Here is a 20,879-nt window from a genome sequence, read left to right as displayed (position 1 = left end):
AAAAGACCTTAGAGTGCATCATTATTCCAGACAGATCATGTCCCTGTAGTGAAAGGACACGGGGAGATATACCCCTCTGGGGTCCATGTAAGAAGATGACACTGTATTGAATTAACAGAATATTAGGAACGTTTACCTTTTTAATGAGGTTGGTGAAAATATCAATTCCCAATCACAAAGGAATTTCTAGTCACAGTAACTGTACAAAAACAAAAGAGTTTTAAATAAAGAACTGAGACAAAAAAGATCAGGAAGCTACTCATAGTATTTAGTTTATTCAGAGTAAATTACATAGATCAGGGTAGGGGGCCCTGTCTCACCTTGTTATTGGGCCTAGAATCTAATAGTGGCATCCTGGTTCTGTGTGGTGGAAATAGAGATTACACTTCACAATAAACACAGTCACAGTAAATCTCTGTATGATCATGAGCCTCAATCCCAAGGAGAGATATCAGTAACACAGCCATCTATTGTTCGGAAGCTGTCCTGGTGGGATCACATGTTGGGGCCACCACCTATTTGTACAGTGGGGCCGACTGAGTTTGGATAACGCTGCTGTATTCCCTGGACAGTTCAAAGTCGTGTCAGTGAGGGGACTCGCGACGACTCACAACTCTCTAAGGACAGAAAGAAAATCTTGTTCGAAATGTATCGGAGTTCAGGATGTGTGAGTGTGTGTGTGTGTGTGTGTGTGTGTGTGTGTGTGTGTGTGTGTGTGTGTGTGTGTGTGTGTGTGAGAAAAGAGATAAAAAACAACTGTACCATATGTCTTAAACCTGAAATTACTGTCTTTTTGGCCACTTGGTGGCAGCAGAAACATACTGTGAACACAACATTGACATTAACTAGTTAGCAAACACTTGCTGATTTAGACATCAAGCAGACCCAACATTGTTATTAATTTGGTATTTTGTGTCCGGATACCTGATGAACGCAAGGCCAATATTCACCTTCCTTTAATCTCAGTTTGGCTCCTTAAAAACAGATATATGCTGCAGAAAAACTGTCTGCTGAAAAGGTATAGGGCATGGTGGTCTTTAGAGCTTTTCCGCTGAAAGCGATGTATGAGAGCGGCGAGAGTATAATTACAGGAAAGCAAAACAATCCGCTAGAAGGCACTAAAATGCTTCATAAACCTGAGGGGAGCTGAAGAATCGGGTGATAATGCTGGGTCAGTTCATGGGCTACCCCTTTTACATTAAACAGTCATTTGATCCATTAATATGAAAATATCGATGAGTGCAACTTCAATTAAATAAATCCACCCAGCTACAAAGAATTGATTGGGAAAGTATTTTAAAAGAAAAGTAAAAAAACAAAAGAATATATATAGATATATTATGTCTATATATATTCCACTTAACTATAACGCCAGTGGGAAACAGATTTGGATATTGCACTCTGCCTCTTTGTTTAAACATTCGGCCTGCAATCCGTTTGGGGGAACAATGGAGGAGACTGATGAAGGAGGGGGAGCATGTATTGACTTTTTCTCGCTCCTCTTTCATCTCAATGCATCTCATTTCCCCCCCTATCCTCTTCCGTTGAACACCTTTCCTTCCCCATCAACCTTCATCAATCTCTCTATCCCAGCTGGGTGAAAAATGGCACCTATTACTTTTGTCATGTGGTATAAAGAAAATAGCATTCTTTCCACTGACAAACGTCAGGTAAAACAACTTATGGTGACTCACGAGACCGCAGGACCAAGGCCCCCGCAGCACAAATCACTCACAAATATTGGACAACTTTTACACAGTAAACAGAAGTTAAAAGTTGGGGAAATGGGTGGAGATAAAGCAGACTGAACCAACCGAGCCTCTACTCGTGGTTGAAATATTCACCAACAGGCGACAACAGTTTACTAATGGTCAAACAAATAACACCGCACAGTAAAAGTCCTGCATTTAATTTCAATTCTTACATGATGCTGGATGGTTTGATGAATGAATTGAATGGTTTTAGTTGTGAGTCAAAACATTTCTCTGCCAGGTAAATATACCCTCTGAAGAAGAAATACACAGTAAGTAGTATACAGTTGAGTTGCATATTTTTTTACCTGCTTTTGGGGGCCTTATATATATATATATATATATATATATATATATATATATATATATATATTAGTGCTGGGCAACGATTCAAATATTTAATCGCGATTAATCGCATGGATTTTTTGCGATTCATCGCGATTAATCGCATTGTCATGCAAAGTTCAATAATGAATTCAAAAGTAGTGTATTGCACACTTTTATTTTAAAAGTACTGCTATATGAACAAAAGGGCAATAACATTTGGTTCACGAGATGCAGGCAGCATGTTTTATACTTAATGTGAATATAATTCATACTTTGTTGGCATCTTATTCTGAAAACCGGATGTTCGTCTGAAGAAACCGGATGTTGTCTCACGTTAATCTTTCCGTTAACTTTCAAAGTCCTTCGCTCGCTCCCGACCTGTGCCGTTGAAATGCGTTTACCGTGAATTTCAGCAGATAGGTGCACTAAAATGACTCACGATAGGATGTTTGCTGGCTTTTATCCCACTGTTCTTGTCATCCTCTTGTTGTTATGGATATGTATTGTCTCTTGTCTTTCAATAAAAAGTAAAAAAAGAAAATTATAATAAATAAATAAAATGCGTTAACGTGCGATAAAATAATTGTCGGCGTTAATTAATGAATGCGTTAACGCGAAATGAACGTGTTAACTTGCCCAGCACTAATATATATATATATATATATATTGTGATATTGGGGTACAATGAGTTAGAATAGCAACATAATTCAATATTTTCATATCTTAACATAATAGATCTGTAGCTGTTTGGGGTCCTTATAGTTGAGGCCCCAGGCAGTTGCCTACCTTGCCCAATGGTAAAGTCTGCTCCTGGTTTATTTTCTTGTTAACCAGAGTGTAAATTGCTAACATTTGCTAATTAGCACTAAACACAGTATAAGGCCAGCTGCAGCTGATGGGAATGTTAGTTTTGGAGGTATCTCATCATAACACAAAGTACTGAATATCTTAAAATATTGATTCATCCTCTGGAGACATAAAATGACAAAATACAAAACACGGAAATCCATCCAATAGTAATGGGATGTTTAAGTCGGTCCAGAGCCACGACAGCGTGGCTAAAAATGCAACCACTTTGCTTCACCCGCTTAAGCATGATGAATGGTGAGAACACAACAGGTACTGTAACGTAGGGAAAGTGACAACCTGTGCATTTCGCACAGTGTGGCATTGGTGTTAATTACATTAGGTTCCAAAGTGCTGTGAAGGAATTTGTCTGCAGTTGCTGTTTCACCGACTAATCAATTGACATCATGTCAGGTACAAATGTCTCGACCCGAGGGACACGTAGGACGCCGCCATTACTTCTCTCTTCTCCGCTTCTTGCAAAAAAAGCAGCAGTGATGCTATTCATAAAACAAACAGTGGTGTGTCATTCTTGAAACGACAACAGAATGTGAAATGAACTAACATATGCTTTCTGGGTGTGAGGTCTAAACATGAAGCCATTACAGGAGCAGGCTGCACTGCTGCTGCATCTCCCGGAGAAAATGTTTGGAAAATGTCAGTCTGTATCTGTCTTGTCAGTAAAAATCGGATTTTAAGTACCTGCTGTTTTGTTGTTGTATAACAACACACGTTAGGACACAGAGAACTCAATGAGCCTCAGTGGAAACATACAGTGTCCTCAACAGATGTGATTATGAGGATTAGGACTGTCTCTCACCCCCTCTGACTCTCTCATTCGTCCAATGGGAGGGAGAGCGAGGGACAGAGCTGAGGGCATTGGCAAAAGGTTTCACTGCACTGGCCAACATACTTCATACTTCAGCTAACAAACAGCTCTTTCTTTTAATCTGCACAGGACTTTAATTCACATGGATACATTGGTCAGACATTAGCTGTTTTTACTTTTTATGTAGTTTCGTTTTCATTTGGAGAATATATTTGCTTATTTTGGAAGAATAATAAAGATGATTAAGACCACGATTGAACAAGCGAAGAAACATCCTGGGGTAGGTTGTATCATATTCATGTGGCTATTGAGCTCTGTGGTTATATCTATGATTATATCAAGCTCTTTCTGTCACATAATGACGAGTAAAAATCGGACATTTGCAAACGAAAGTTCCGTTGTTTACTTTTTGTGGATCGCTTTTCTGGGATGTTTTGGTTTTAAAGTTTCAGACATTTGGTCATCACTTTTGAATTCACTGAACGGTGGGAAAGCCTTACTTATCTCTGTAAAAATAAACATACTGTACATATATGTCCAGAAAGTAAACATGTGCAGTATATTATGTACAAAGTATATATGAACACACAAAGCACATTTTCCACTAACTTGCAGTCTGTAATTACTATACCTAAAATAGAAGATACATTTTTTTTTATTATGGAGCAATCTAAAGCAAAAATGGAAGACATTTGCTGATTACAGATTTTAAAAATGTGAAGATTTGCTTCATTTCTTGGTCTATAGAAAATAGAATATCAGTGTTTTGTGCTGTTGGTTGTATAAAACAAACATTTACAAAATGTCTCCTTGGGCTCTGGGAACTTGTGATGAGCATTTTGCACCATTTTCTGACATTTTATAGACAAATCAATTATTTAACAAAACTATTGGCAGATTGATTGTTCGTGCGCAAATCAAGTGTAACAAAACATATTATACTGTAATATCTGCCACGATGACAATATACTACAAAATATACCTGAAAAAGACGACATTCCTACTAAGCTGTTTACAATATAATAATGTAATATAACAAATGATTATACAACATAATATTCAACGGGGTGTAACGGTACGCGTATTCGTATTGAACCGTTCGGTACGAGGCTCACGGTTCGGTGCGCATGACGAACCGAATACGTTTGAATAAAAAAAATAAAAAAAATATATATATATATATTTTTTTAAAACCTTTATTTAACCAGGTAGTCCCATTGAGATAAAAAATCTCAAAGGGACTCAATGCATATAAATCCAGTTAATATCAAAGTCGTTCATAATTTTTTAAAGTAGGTATATTTCTCCTTCTGACCAGAAATGTGGGCTTTTCTTTTGGGCATGCATATCTACACCAGCCTTGAAAACTGTTGGTTTGTGTACAATATACAGAACTGCGGCAAAAACTCCAATTGACACACTTATTCAGAATGCGTAACCAAAGAATGCTCCTAAATCCTGTATAATATCGGCATATCCCACATGTCTGGAATCACAAAAAGATATTTTCGGAATGAGGCCTAATTCGCAATATCCAAATAGAACATGCGGCCTCCATGACCCGTATCAAATTAGTCATTTTCGATTGAAGAGTAGAATATTAGCGTGCGTTGTCAATATTGACATTAATGTAACATTAACACCATAACCGGCTCCGTTGATTGAATGAAGTCTGTGAGATGGAGCTGAAAGCTCTAAAAGCCAGTAAGTGGACCTTTGACCTTAGATTCTTTTGTTACATAACATTAAAACAACCATCATTACTGATTTGGTCATCTGAACTAACAACAAGCACTGTGACTGCACATGATGACTGAGCATCACGGTCATGTTGATTTGCTTCATTGCTATAATGACAACATGAAGAAAGAAAGACACAGAAGCTGCCTGTGCTTGTTTTCTGTTGGCTCAGAGCGATGCTGAGGGTGACCCAAATTCATGGGTTGACGGGGTTGGTTTGGCAGTGCACCATAAAAGGAATAAGGGCAGCAAGAGTATCGAACCCCAGCGACTATAAAACACTTCCTATATCGGTCCGACTCAATGGTAAAATGGGAAACTCTCTCTTGTGTGGCAGGATAAAAAGATATCAGAACTAGGGAGTGGACAGCTCCCAACACACAGGCCTGTCTTGATTATTTGTTTTGTTTTGTGTGTGTGTGTGTGTGTGTGTTTGACTGATCAAAGCTGACCTGCTTCTGTTTTTTTGTGTGCGGGTGGCTGTTTGTGTTTATTTTAATGATCGAAGCTGAGCGTCTGCAGTCAGCGTGGGGAAGTTGAGAAGCTCACAATGAACCAACTTGTAGATTTAGCAAACATCAAACCCATGCTGAGGGAGCACCATGCGCTATCTGGGTAAGCAGCGGAGCGCACGCATGTGCACGTGTGCACCCGTACAGTAAGGTTGTGGCTCATTTCCAGGGTTATGTTTCCACTGTTCCTACGGCGGCAACCTAAGTTTACATACAATAGTTAACTATAACTGACGATCAAATGTTGGATGGACTTCATGAATAGTTTCATCACGTTGAGAATATTGCGCGGCACACTGACAACTTACCTTAAATGGCAATATGACTTAATTTGTTTTTATATGCTCTCTTGCAAGCACTTGAAACTTCAAGCACTTGAACAACATTTTCAACCTGATTATGCAAACTGTGAATATTATTTCCTCAATTGGAGAAAAAAAAGTGTCGCTCCAGTGCACTCTGGCAGCGTTACACCTAAGTTAGCACACTGCACAGTGCATTACTAAGACAGCAGACTGCCATTAAACGGCAATTACCTTGTTGTTAATTGAATAATCATTGAAGTCATTTTTTATGACAGTAATTTTCCAATGGATTGAAAACAAAACCAGTCATTTGAAGATCTCACTTTGGCTTCCAAGAAATTGTGATATTTTACAGTTTTCTGACTTTTAATGAACACAATTGATTTAAGAAATTAATTGGGATTAATTGGCCATAAAAAAAAAAATTTAGTTGCAGCCCAATTCCTAATCTCTACAATACCGACACTTGGGCATCTGATCACCTGAGTGTGTGTCTGAAGCAGGAGGTCCATGTTCTAAGTCGGAGTTGTTAAATAGTTGTGTGTACCCGAGGGAGAGACATTTTCCTCGTCTCTCTACTGCGGCTTTAAGTTAGTGAATGTCAAAGTTGTATCATTCTCCTAATCAACAACAAGGCAAGTGCCATTGCAATCAGACAGAAAAACAGACGTCTAGATGCAGCTGAGAAGAGACATCCTTCAGTTCAACTTGATCAAACTGTCATCTCTCTACAGCTTGACTAGATCTGTGCAGGCTGAGAACAGCTGTTTGAATGTGGTGTGACTCCCCCCCCCCCCTTTCTCTCCCTCTGTCTCCTACAGTACACAGAGAATCATGTAGCAAAGTAGACAGGGAATGTATGGCAGCGTAGCGTTGATGAATAGATGCTGCTCGGTGAGAGGATTGACACAGCTAAGCTTTAGGTGTTTAAGATGACATACCACATTATCCCCCTGTCCCCCTTATGCGCTTTTCTATTTTAATTCCTGTCATCATCACTGCTCAGCACATCAAATGAAAGTGTGTGTGTGGATGTGCACATTCGTGCCTGTGTGTTTGAGTGCTCAGACTGTGCGTGTGTGTTTGTGTGTGTAAGCTCATTTACGTGCATGTGTGTGCACATACATGCATATGTCTCGCTCTCAATTTGTGTGTGTGTGTGTGTGTGTGAGATGCTGTCGATCAGTCTGACAGGTATAGTGTTGAGGAGGAGAGGCTGGCACACACAGAGATGCAGCAGCTCTTTTTCCCAGCGTGTCCTTGTCCGCTCAACCCAGGCTGACAGTGAGCTTCCTCACACATGGCCTGGGCCTCATGCATATGGAGGAGGGCAAGGAGAGTAAAAACAGGAATAACAACTACCCGTGTACGTGTGTCTATACAGTGTGTGTGTGTGGGTGGGGGGGTTTCTACACAGGTGTATGTTTATGGTACATATCACAGCCAACCACTTGATAGAATATGTTTGTTTATCCTCATATGTCTCTGTGGTCTGGGACTAATGCATTCCTCCTCTCCTCTCCTCAGTTAATCCCTCAGTTTGTCTTCCTGATGCTGGGCATTACAGGTGCCACCCTCTATCTGCTCCGCCTGGCGAGTGGACCTCATGTCATGTAAGATGGTTGTCTGTCTAAACTTGTGCGTTACTGCATAATATTTTGGGTGCCCAGTTACGGCTGCATGTTCAAGGAAGGTGGTTGGAGTGACTCACATATCAAAACACATTTTATTACCTGTTTCATATACTGCCATTTACTGCCTGCTTACTCCTCACTCACCACTCGTAACACCGGCCCCTGGCTGCTCGGGGTCGCAAGTGATAACACAGGTGAGGTCATTGACCGCCAGCTGCTACTCTGCAGCCATGAGACACGGTGGGGTATTGTTTTGGACTGTGTGTTTGGCTAACAGCTAATGGAACTACAAGTACACACTAGTCACTATTATGCAGTACCTGTACTTCAACATTCTACTCTTTGGCTATACCCCCTCTGCCCTCTCCATATCAAGTTATCTGGATGAGTCATAGGCCGTTTGAACAGGAAAACGTTGTGGAGATCATCTGGACAAGCCAACACTTAGCCCGACACGGAGGAGGGGGTGGTGAGAACTAGAGTACTACAATTTATATGTGCGCAAATATAATTCATGAAACAATATTTAAACATTTTCAACAAAGCAGACATTGCCAGAAGAGTTACATGTGGCTGTGATGGCCTACTTGTAAATAATAAAATTATCTTTCGACGATAGCAAGTTCTGTCACTAAGCTTTTGGGGCTAGTAGCCAAAAAATAATGGTCCACAATTAAGTAAAATTGGATAATTGCATTAAGTCACAAACCTTCAAATTGTCCTAAAACCAATGTCTGTAATAAATTGTATTCACTGTTGAAATTCAGCATAATATGTACGAGCATCCTGATACTGCTCCTAATACCTGAGGAAAAAAGATGCTGGGTGCAGCACTTTCTAACTAGACAGACGCATGAGGCAGCACACACTCTGTCCTCGTTGGGAACAATTAAGAATGACACTTGCGCTCAGGAAAGAAAACGCTATATGCTCACAGATAGTGCCAACTTCTGACCAAACTACACTGTGCAGTCGACTTTATTCGCTCAGCCTAATTTGCATTCCTTGTTGTTTGCAACATTTCAAAGTTTGCTTAAATTTGCTTGACAACAGAATGGAAACATGGCTATTATGAGCTGAATCCAAACCTTGGACACATAAAGCTGTGGCTCATTTGAGAATTTTGAATCGTGCCAATAGAGTCGGGTCCCGATAGCCAGTCAGCTTTTGGATCTGTGTCCTGGTGTGACATAAACCCAGATCGCTCAGCTTTGAGGCAAATAAATCTCACTTGTTCTTATTAGCAAAGAGCAATCCTTTTTGCTGGTGCTGTTCGTCCCTTTCGCCGGAAGAAATAACACCAAGTGTCACAGACAGCAGATAGCCAGTTGTACTTTGTTGACGTACATTTTGTAAATAACCAAAGGCAAACAAAAACGATGGTCAATCACGCAAGTTCTGTAAGACGGTGTGCATACTTGGGTGAGAAAAAAATGGAAAGTGTCTGTCTCTTATAACAAGTGGATGGTTGGTCTTATTGAACTACAAAAACAAAAGCAGAGTTACCCTTTATTTATTAACAATATAACAATCTTTGAACCTTTTCAGCTAAATCGTTCTGAATCTGGACCTCCAGTATGGAAGAAGTAAGGTGTGCAAAAAAAGAAAGCTACATCTTTAAATTCAGTGCATCAAGTACCAATATATTCATAATTTATCATGTTATGCGGCTGATATCATTTTCTACTCTGCTTCTTCCTCAGCCAAAACAAGTTGTTTACGTTACAGTTGAATTGAGACCACAATCAAGTTTCTAAAAATGCATTGGACAATGGTCTCTTGGTTTTTTTAAACTTGAACAACGGACTGGGCTCTATTACAGATGTTGAAAGTGAAACAATAAGATTTTGATCAGAAATTTGAAAAATATTTGGATTCAATATGCGGACACTTGATTCACATTCGACAATATGCGATCGAACTCTAACGCCGTCCACATGACTGCACTGAATTTGATACTAAATACATTGAATTAAAGTTTAAAAACAAACAAAGCCAGCAATATTCTACTATCATATCTCAGAATATGCACTGAACTCAGGGACTGCCCACATACAGTAAATGTGCACCGGTCGCGTCCTATATTGGGCCTCACACAACCACTTGTTCTGAGGGTCAGCCATAAAGCCTGACCTCATCACCGGCTGATGATGAGTGCTGTGGTCTGTGGCTGCCTCTCTCTCAGAGGCCGTCCAGTGTTTGTGGTAATGGGGAGAGAGGGGGGAGACATGCTCGCTCCACCATCCACCACCAGTGTCTCGGTCTCTTTGTTTGTGCTTGGGTGGCGTGACATGTTGCCAGAGCGGGAGGAGGAGATTGAGGAGGAGGGATGGAGAGTCGCAGTGGAGCTCTGTGAAATCCAGACTTTGGGTAATGAAGGGAGAAGCACTGCCAAGTCACTGGGCTGAGTTCACCTCATCTCATAATCACCTCTCTTTCTGTCCAACTTGTGTCTCCATCCAACATCCATGTATTTATCTCCTTTTGTCTCCGTCCTTCTGTTCCTCTGTCTTCTCTGTCTCGGCCTGTTTGTCTTCCTTTACTCTGCATCTGATCTGTATGTTGATGTTTGCCTCCATCGTGCATGCCTGTTCCTTATGTCCCGTCTCTTCTCTTCCCTCTTCCTCTTTTTATTCTGCATGGCCTCAATCTTTCCACATTTGCAGCCTGTGGAATAAGAAGAACAACCCGGAGCCCTGGAACAAGCTGGACCCAACCTACCAGTATAAGGCAACGACTCCCCTCACACGTGCTCGCTCACATCACGCCGGCCAAGAACACTGATATATACGAGAATACCATCGTATCCTTGAGTCACTGTGAATCTCACATTCATCATCAACAGCCTAACAACCTACCAAAATAGATCTGGACCAACCAATGCTGGCAAAATAATGTCAGATCAACACGGCTGCGTCTGGCTTTCTTTTTGTTCTAGCAAAAGGAAAACAAAGTGTCTTTCAAAAACAAATGAAGGCAGATGGAACCGGGAGATGGAAGTGGTCGGTCATAATTTGCCTTACCTTTTAAACAAGGCCAGAGCCTCAGACAAACTGATGAAAATATCAACGCTGACCCAAAATAGAGCAGAAAAACAACCAACTCACAAGTCCCAGAAGAGGAGATTTGGCTGATGTGTTTTTCAAAGAAAAGAGAGTTTTCTGAGCGTTTCAAGGCTTTGCTGCTTGACAGCCGAATGAAAGTCGCTGCAGACAAAAGGTCAGGATGCTGTATGTTGAATTCTTGATAGCAAGGCAAAGGTCTCGCATCGAAATTCCACAGAAGTCCAAACAATGATCATAATGAGGAGGGGGAAGTGGGAAAGAGGTGTGTGTGTGTGTGTGGGGGGGGGGGGGTAGGGGGGGGGGGGGGGGTAGGGTGGGGGGGCGCTGAGGGTTTTAATGGCAGACCAATCAAGAAAAATACACAGGAAAAAAAATGATCACAGCCAGACGCAAAAATGTGTGTTTTTCATGGTTGGAGGGATGTGATGTATGCAGAACACATGCATGTTGTCACACAATATTTATATTACCCATTACGTATGCAAACTGTTGTCCTAAAAGACTCAGCAAGACAAAATCTGGAAAATAAATGAGCTAGAAAGCATATTTTTGAATAAGTGTGTTTCGGTGAGTGTACATTTGCACTTGAGGGGAGAAAATGTTCACCCCTGCCTTTCTTCCCCCCCCCCCCCCCCCCCCCCCCCCCCCATGGCGTCCTAAAGACGGGACTGATGGATTTAATTTAAGCAAAACATATTTAAATGTATTCCTCCTGCCTTACACAGTTTGTGGCCGTCAACACAGACTACAAGAACCTGAAGAAAGAGGGCCCTGACTTCTAAAAGGTCCTTCGGGCAAACCCAGGGGCACCAAGTTTGGCAGCACCTCCTGCTGTCGCCTCAGTGATCGGTTTCACCTCGTGCTCCATGACAAGAGCTCTGAATTAACACTGTAACCCTGTCGACAACAACTATTGAAGAGTACATGAGAAAAAAAGCCTGCTTTCTACAGTACACAATTTATGTAGCCATTATTTAGATGCTGAATTCATCATGGAATATTTTACTATGGCTGGATGATTGGAGAAGAAAATTATTCTTTTCAATTTGTAGTGGCCATTTGTCGGCTCAAACTTAAACAAATAATAATCAAACGCTACTGATGCACCGTGGTCGGTATCCTTACGCAGCCAGAAGAGAGTAAAATGTCCAAGCAGGATTCCATTTTTGTGTATTTATTAAATAAAGCAAATAAAACAAGCAAACAAACTCCTGTCGTGCTGTCTCTCCTGTCCTGTGCAGTGCAATGCTGCTGTGTAGCTGCATGTAAAACTATACGCCCACCCCGGTGCATGCTGGTCCTATCTTTCTACTCGTTTAAAGCGCAACAGGTGCCCACAGTAATTACCCAAAAAATAATAGAACTAAACAAATTACTACTAAAGAGAAAAATAATCTTAATACATGAAACATCTACAATAATTAAACAACACTACTTATAAATGACATAACAAAATACAATATCAAATAAATAGCTCCAACACAATTCATTTTAGTTTTCTGTTTGTTCCCATGTGCGAAACCCTTGACGTAGGGGTCAAAGGTCTTACGTTTAAAACCGTCTTTCTTTGAAGCTACACTGATCAAACTTTTATTTATGTTGACGCCACCCTGCTGCTACATTAATACAAGTGTGTGCCATTGCTATGCGTAACACAAACCGCCAACATCTGTGTTGTGTTGACTGTGTTAAAGAATTCATACATGCTCTAGTCTACACACAACCAAAATCTTGCTTTTAATTTCCAAGGGAGAAAACATTATTTACTGAGCTCAGCACGTCACAAATCTGGCACTGCTGGGACAAACAAGTCACACGTGCACACACGCTGAGATATGAAGAGGACCAAAATAGAAAACAATCATGAGAGACGAGTATTTTGTGTGGGTCACAGAGCTCTTTTAAAACCGGGTTTCAGTTCCAGAAAGATGCAGTCCAAGGAGAGAAATCACTGCATCTGTTTGAACACTGCTCCTCTGTAACAAAACAAACACTATTTTCACTCAGGTAGGGAGCAGGAAAATGACAGAATCTGTCGTTTCTCCAAGTATGCCTCCTGCTGGCATAATTCTCCCATGTTGGAGAGCTCATTGAATGATAAACGTTTGTGTCTGTGTGCAATTGTAAATATATATATATATATATATATATATATATATGCGTGTGTGTGTGTGTGTGTGTGTGTGAGTGTGTGTGTGCTCACTCAGTATCAATGGACACCAGACAACAACATAAAATCCTGCTCTAATGGCACACAAACTGTCTCAATGCCAGACCCCTGAGTTCTCCTAATACACTCCTTAATAGACAATCTGTGTTCCGGACCCTGCATGGGTCCATTTATGTTTGTGTGTGTGTGTGTGTGTGTGTGTGTGTGTGTGTGTGTGTGTGCACCTCTGCTTTTTTTTTAAACAGCAATATGCTTCACCTAACAGTGTGGTGACCTGCCCAGTGGGTATTGTCTGTTGGTGGGTGGTGATTTGTGTGTATATGTGTGTGTTTGTGTTAGATGCACAAAACCTGCTGACAGGTAATCAGCCAGGCCAAAGCATCACACTGGGGCATAATCACAAGGTCACTCACACACACACACACACACACACACACACACACACACACACACACACACACACACACACACACACACACACACACACACACACACACACACACACACACACACACACACACACACACACACACACACACAGAGAGAAACATAGGGGGGCAGTTATTATCCAACCAGAGCAGCTTCACAGGTTGTGTTAGTATCAGTATAGAAGTATAGAAGGCAGAGGGTGAGGCACACTAGTGGCTCACCATCGAACACTTTACCAGTTAGGATATACAGGGATATTTTGTTCCCCCATCTATTCATGCCATTCACATTTCCCCATTGATTTACCATCATTTCAAATATTTTCTAAAACATCACCTGAACACACCGTCCCTTCTCAAATGCGTCTTCCAAGCTTTTCTTTATCGAATAACATGTTTTGCTTTCCCAGCCTTTGAGCAAATTTATCAACTTTTATCATACCACTCATAGAATAGGACTATTGTGCTAAATTACTACATTCATATGGCTTCAGCAGTTAGCGTCTGTGTCAACAAACCCACGCAGCCCTTTTCCAAAACAGCAAACATTAAAAGCAGACATGTAATCTCAGTCAGGCCTCAGTAGGAAACAAAGTATGGCAGTGTGTGATCAAGATCAGTTTTACAAACACAGGTTGTGTTTGTTATTTTCCTACGTCAGAAGCAGAAGTGGGAGCACTTTCTCAGATAACTTGAGCACTTGTGAGGGAAGGAGATGGAGAGAGGCCATCTACTCCTCGATTACATCCTCTCTGACGATCAAGAGGAGATATTTTTAGATGAGGATTAATTTTAATGGGTGAGATAAGAAGTGAGTCATGGGTGGAGGAGGGACGAATGAATAAGTAAATAGGACATGCCACAAAACAGGAGGCGGCGGTGCGGTAGTGAGGCCCTGGGCAGATCCACTGATCCAGTGGAGATAGTGAGGCCTTTCATCCTGTCATGTTTTCTCCCAGAGGTGGAACTTCAAAATCAAAGAGCAAACTGTGTTTGTCCAGAACTCCAAATGAAGCGACCTTTCATAAAGCACAGGTTGTTAGGTGAGATTTTGTTCACTGTCATTTCCAACAAATATATTTGATCTAATCTAGTGATGACAGGAACCACGTTTTGGGAAGAAAAAAAAGAAGATTTAATGCTATTTTTGATAACTGCAGAAAAAAAGCAAAGACAATCTGCTGAGTTCAGGGTTCAAAAAGCTTTAAGAGTTCATTTGACGAGCACGATAATATATTTCTTCTGACGTTTTCACAGCTGTACACCAGCAGAACATCTCGGTGGAGTTTCATCGTCACAATAGAGCAATACCCCCCCCCCCCCCCCCTTATATATCTCAGACCAAGTCAGAGTCAGAAGATCAAAATATTTTGGAGAATACTTGTCAAAGTCATTAGAAGTGTCATAATGCGCCACTGGAACATTGCAATTACAGACAATGCGGTGGATATTCTGGACACAGATGCCACTGGCACCGAGGAACAGAAGCCTTAAACAGAAGCAACAGGTTCCAGTCATTTGAAAGTGAAATCAAATGTTTAAGTTAAAAAGGTTGTACCAAAGATTTCAGTTAACAAAGGTGCATTTTACTGCAGAGCTCTACTTCCTGGTTCATTTTGAAGTCATGAATGCCATACTTATGATGTGAAAAAAAGATCCCAATTTGAGGCCCAAAGTCGTTTTAACAGCTTTCTTCAGTATATTTATTTATGAATTGCAAAACAAGAAGAAGATCTTCTATTCAGATTTTTCTCATTCATATGGAAATGCAATTAAAGTAAGAATACTAATCCTTTTATTTATAAAAGGAAGATACTTACAAAACTATTCCGTCAACAAGGCAACGACATAACTTGATATATAATGTTCCACAAACACTTTCAATTCATGGCGTCTCATTACAGAAGTTCTTAAAAACATAAATTATTCGAGTTGTAAAATAAAAAAACGAGCCAATATAATTAAATAAGAATATAGTGACGCTAATGGATGATTACATTTCAGCTGCTGTAGTCATTGGGTGACATGATGGCTTTGTATCTGTGTGATAAGAACTACTTTAGTAGTTTTATTCAAAATTCATACAAGTATGCTGAGCTGACCAATGCAGATTGGCAAACCTCAACACAAGCAAGCCACTTGTGAACACAGCTGCATAGAGACAACAAACGGCATATCTCACTAAAAATACGACAATGGAGGAGGTCACATCCTGCCTATATGAATTTCTAAATAAGCCAGCGGCATGTTTATAATATACAGCATGGGAATAGCTCGCGCTGTGTGAAAATCATGACAAAGAATTATGCTGCATTGGCAGTCTTGTTCTTGGAATCCTTCCTTACTTCAGGAGCGAAGACAGTTTCCATAAAGTTGGAGAGGTGAGAAAAAAACGAAACAGCTTTCAATTATTGGTTCCCTGCTGCAGGTTTACTGCAGGTATGACAAAATGTTTGTTTACCAAAGGTTCAGGTAAAAAAAGAAAAATGAAAATCAGCGTATAAAATAGGTATAACTGGCTCTTTCAGACACGGATGCACACGCACGCACGCACGCACACACACACACACACACACACACACACACACACACACACACACACACACACACACACACACACACACACACACACACACACACACACACACACACACACACACACTTAATTGAATTGATGTGGGAAAGATTTTCTTGTCCTCCTGAGTATGAAGTATCATTAAACCGGCAATCATCTAAATACAATGAAAGCAACAATAAACTTCCCTATACTATACTTTCTACTTATCATTATGCCAATAAAATAAACCACGAAAGAAGTAAAGATAAAGGTGCAGCAACATTGAATTAAAGAAATGAGCAAAATGGACTTTTTTCAGACTATAATGACTTAATTCTCATTCAAATACAACTTTGTTCTCGTAATATTATTTTACAAAAAATACATGAGCTATTAAAGTCCAGGGGTTTATACATTAACTAAAATGAATTTAGGGTCATTGAGGCGCGCTCCCGCGAAGTCCGTGTGGGTTTAGGGATGTCCCACTGTCAAATCATCAAGTGTTTGAGTCTCTCGCAGACATTTTGAGCCCTTTATGAACCCTTTCCGTAAGTCAGCGTGGTATGCTGACTTAGCCTAAGGGAATTACCCACAAATCATTGCAATGTGACGTTAATCACGGGGTAACCAGTGGACGCATGAAGACGTAACAAAAAGAAGGTAAACAAAGAGGACGGATCACGTGTGTTCAGCCTGTCTTATGAAATTTACTCAGAAACATTAAGGGTTAAAAATGGAACAAAAAATAAACATGAAATCAGAGTAATTTATTCATTTAGTCATCAAATATTTGATTTTTTCATTGAAGCTGTTTTGACAAAAACGAGTAAATAGATGATATGAAGTTACCTCTCATCATGTGAGGAAAGAGCCTGGAAGACGTTCAAATCAGGGAGTACAGAGTACAAAATAAATACACACAATTGCACGTCATATTTTTGTTGTTGTCACGGTAACATGACATGTTGCAGCAAAGTGCTGTCCCATTCCTATTTCCACGATCTCAAGCCCTCACAGTGTCTCACACTCACCCACTTACCAGTGAGTCAATAAATCCTTGAGGGTTCAGGGTTTGAGGGTTTAGGGTTTAGGGGGGACATTGGGATTTGGCCAATGTATCAGATTCAGATTACTTTATTGTCCTTTAGATTTGCATGAGCTTGAAATTTGGCCTTGGCATGAATAGGTTCCTTAAAGAGCTTACTTCCCCAAACACAAGACCTTAAAGAGGACGGCAACAGATGCGTGTCGACTCAGTCAGCAGAGATAACATGCAATTAGGAAAGTTGATCTACATGAGAACGAATATTTGAAAGCAAAACAGAAATCCTGAGAGCCTTGCTGCGTTATATTCCATTATGTTTAGAATTGTCATCCGGTGCCTGAATTGTGTGTTTTCCTCCACACAAATAAAGACAAATTTCTTTGCAGAGCATTCAATATTGAGCATTTGCCCAACTTTGTTGACATTAGAAGCAGCAACGTGTTACATGGAATCAGCGTTGTATTATCGCTAGTAGCAGCGACAGCAGGCTCAGTAGGAAGGATTAGGACGGGATTAGGATTATTGTACATACAGACAACTGCTCACACTGAAGAGATGCCTCTAACACTATGAGGAGCCCTCGTGGTTCATTACGGGATAATTACAGCCCATTAGTGTGCCATGAATGTCTAAATATCACAAGGACCATCATTACATCCACACAGCTTTCCCCGGCTATATTTAGATATGTTTTAACTGTCATATCAACTTCTGCCAGGTTTAATTATGACAGGTATTGAAGTCGCAAAGGTACATTCGTGCAGACTACACTCTACACTACTGCGTGTCTCTCACACTCACCCACAGATATGACAGGGTGAAGATACATTTCTAATTAATTGCTGACATTGTCATTTATCCGTCTCCTCATTAAACAGACATGATTTATTGTCAGATTAGCAACCTAGAAAACTGAATTGTATCATCTTTTCATGTAAAACATTGTGTGTATATGTGTGTGTGTGTGTGTGTGTGTGTGTTTTGACAACAGCAGAGGGCAGATCTGAGTGGAGTTTTAAGGCTTTGATAAATGACCAACATTATGAGAAAATGTACCAGATGGGTAATACTGTGTACAATTATGACAATTACAACCGAAGAGTACTTTTTCATCGTTCTTTTTCTTGCTAGTGGACCTATTTATTTTACAGAGTGATTTTACGATCTGTTCTGCTGCTAAAAGATATCGCTCATCTGTGTCATTTCTGAGGAGTGGAATTTTTTTTTGTTAACTTCCCCACAGGGTAAAGAGAAGACTCAATTATGTAAAACGACCAAGAGAAAAAACAGCAAGAGGCCCTTCAAATTCCTCCACCTAAGTACATTTTGAATTTTTGATGCTGCCTGTGTACATTGCTTGCATGTTTATTCGTTTACGTATTGTAGCTTCTCAATGCAGTTTCCATTTAGAGCCTTATTCAAGAGAACAGTATTGTCTCCTGTTTAAGCATTGTGTCCCAATGCAAAGGGACTTCATTGGTCTATAGCAGGGGTCTTCAACTAAAATTCCAAAAGGTCCAGATTGAGAAAATCTCCTCGGCCAAAGGTCCGAAACATTACAATAATAACTAACTCGCGCTATTTAGTGCCATATATATGTATATATATATATATATATTGAAGAAGCCTAGTAGTAGTAACAATGTCTCTGTGTAGTCAACAACTGTCAAATCAAATAAAGAAAGTACACATCAATCATATAATTATATTTTAACAATTATTGTTCTCAGTTTTCAAATTCAACTGGATGGATTATAAATAATACATAGAAATACATAAATGAATGTTCTTCTCATTTCAAGTACAATAAGGGCTGGATTAAAGAATAACTGACATAACAGAAAGCTTTTGAAAAATGTGCATCTTAAAATAAAGTAATTTATTTTAGAAAAATGTATTACACTGAATTGTCCTGCAGCTTTAAATTCAGTTCATTCAGGTGTGAAGTGATGTCAATAAAAAAGTCACAATATAATATTTTTGTCTTCTAAAAACATAAATCAGTGAGCATGGACTTCATCTGTGGTTATTAAACCACTTGTTTCAGCTCTATTCTCTCTGGTAACATCATTGTTGGGACAGTGAATTCATGCGTTAGGATTCTGATCATTTTGGGCTCTTAGGTTTATTTTCTGTGTCTTCATTTAGATGTGAGTGGGTACGTTTGTTCAAAAGAGTTGTGCTTTGTCTCGTAGTGCGCTTCATTTGCCGCTTTTATCAATAGTTACGGTTTCTGAACATATGAGACATGCTGGATTTAACTGCCTGCGGGAAGAATTAACACAGAAGAGTCTGTTCATTCATGCTTGTAAATTATATTCTCTCTGAACACGTTTCTCTTTTTGGAGAACGTCATGTGAGATAACCTCTCTGATTAGCGCAATTTTCCTGCTCTTGTTTCTATTTCCTCGTCTCTCCCCCGTCTGTCACTGTGTGTGTAAACCTCGCTCAGTCAGGAAACTTGTCAGAATACTCACATTTGATTGGCTGAGCTTTACAACGCATTGGTCGGTGTCTCCTGCACCGCTGAATAAGTACCGTAACGGCTGTATAAGATGCGCCGCTTAAAAGTAAAAACTCGCTGCCTAATATGTATGATTACGAAATATCGATTTTAGGTCCTGGATCCGGATGCAACTGCGTCTGGGTCCGGATCCGGACCGCGGGCCGCCAGTTAGAGACCCCTGGTCTATAGGCATCATTTTGTCCAATACTGACACTGAGAGAAGTTATTGTGAACCGGATCTGACTCCCTTCATCCCAATTTTAAAGTCCAGCTGCAAATTACATTTCGTCAGCCCTTTTTGTACTCAGAAATGTCAATGTGTTCTTTTTAAATGGAGTGTTAATAGTTTTTTATTGTCAAAAAGGAAGCAGACGGGTCTTTGGGGAAATGCTCCTTTCTCTCTCTCAAGGAGAACAAAGGGTAAGTGATTTCCAGAGCAGATATGTATGCAGCAGACAAAGAAATGTCCTGCACAAACACAGAGTGGCTGTTACTGACTGTGTTTTGATTCGAAGGCATGCTGAAATTTCCAGGTTTTCCTTAAAAGAGAAATTTGACCCCATCAGACATTATTGCTGAGTAGTCTGTTCATCCACATTTATTTCAAATAAACCACAATATGGAAGGTCTCTATGTGCTTCCACTAGCGACATATAAACGCGGCTCCAGTTAGCTACTTTAAATAAGTCAGTTTACGCCCTGACAACATGTTTTTTTGCTCAAATGAACACAAATCAGAACATGCAACATACGTTTTTTGGATGATGATGATAAAAAGGCAGCAGTGTTACAGAAGAGCTTGCAAATGAGCAGACGTGCCAATAATTTACCTCCAAAACTGCAATAGGTTCAGATACATAACCAGCCTATACAAGCACCTCACATATGGCGAATAGCTCAGTCACCAGTGAGGGGAGCGCCACTGCTAAAATCAATAGTCAGTTCAGTTTAAGTACTTGTTAAGTACAAGGCCCACTTTACACCCCTCCAGTCAAGTATATAGGAAACTGGTATGGATCAATCCAAGCACAACACTCCTGATATACAGCAGCAGACTAAAACACTGCAGCAGATTCTGGGGAATTTATTGAAAGCCTCAGAGCAGACAAAGCCCTTATAAAATGTTACCTGACATAAGTAGCAGAAAACATCAATAGGTCTACA

General features: G+C 40.2%; 1 protein-coding gene across 1 annotated transcript; it reads left to right on the top strand.

Annotated features, from left to right (window-relative positions):
- Positions 1 to 3,991: 3,991 nt before the first annotated feature.
- Positions 3,992 to 11,791, top strand: LOC306775868 (cytochrome c oxidase subunit NDUFA4; the record flags this gene model as incomplete). The annotated part of the gene is made up of 4 exons (XM_079266416.1): positions 3,992 to 4,033; positions 7,838 to 7,923; positions 10,611 to 10,674; positions 11,735 to 11,791. The coding sequence occupies 4 exons, from the start codon at positions 3,992 to 3,994 to the stop codon at positions 11,789 to 11,791; spliced, it is 249 nt and encodes an 82-aa protein (XP_079122542.1).
- Between the last annotated feature and the right edge of the window lie 9,088 nt (positions 11,792 to 20,879).

This window comes from Melanostigma gelatinosum (assembly GCF_949748355.1).
Source record: "Melanostigma gelatinosum genome assembly, chromosome: 3".
Taxonomy (NCBI): Eukaryota; Metazoa; Chordata; class Actinopteri; order Perciformes; family Zoarcidae; genus Melanostigma; species Melanostigma gelatinosum.
Note: the sequence above shows the minus strand (reverse complement) of the source record. Positions and strands in the feature narration are given on the sequence as shown.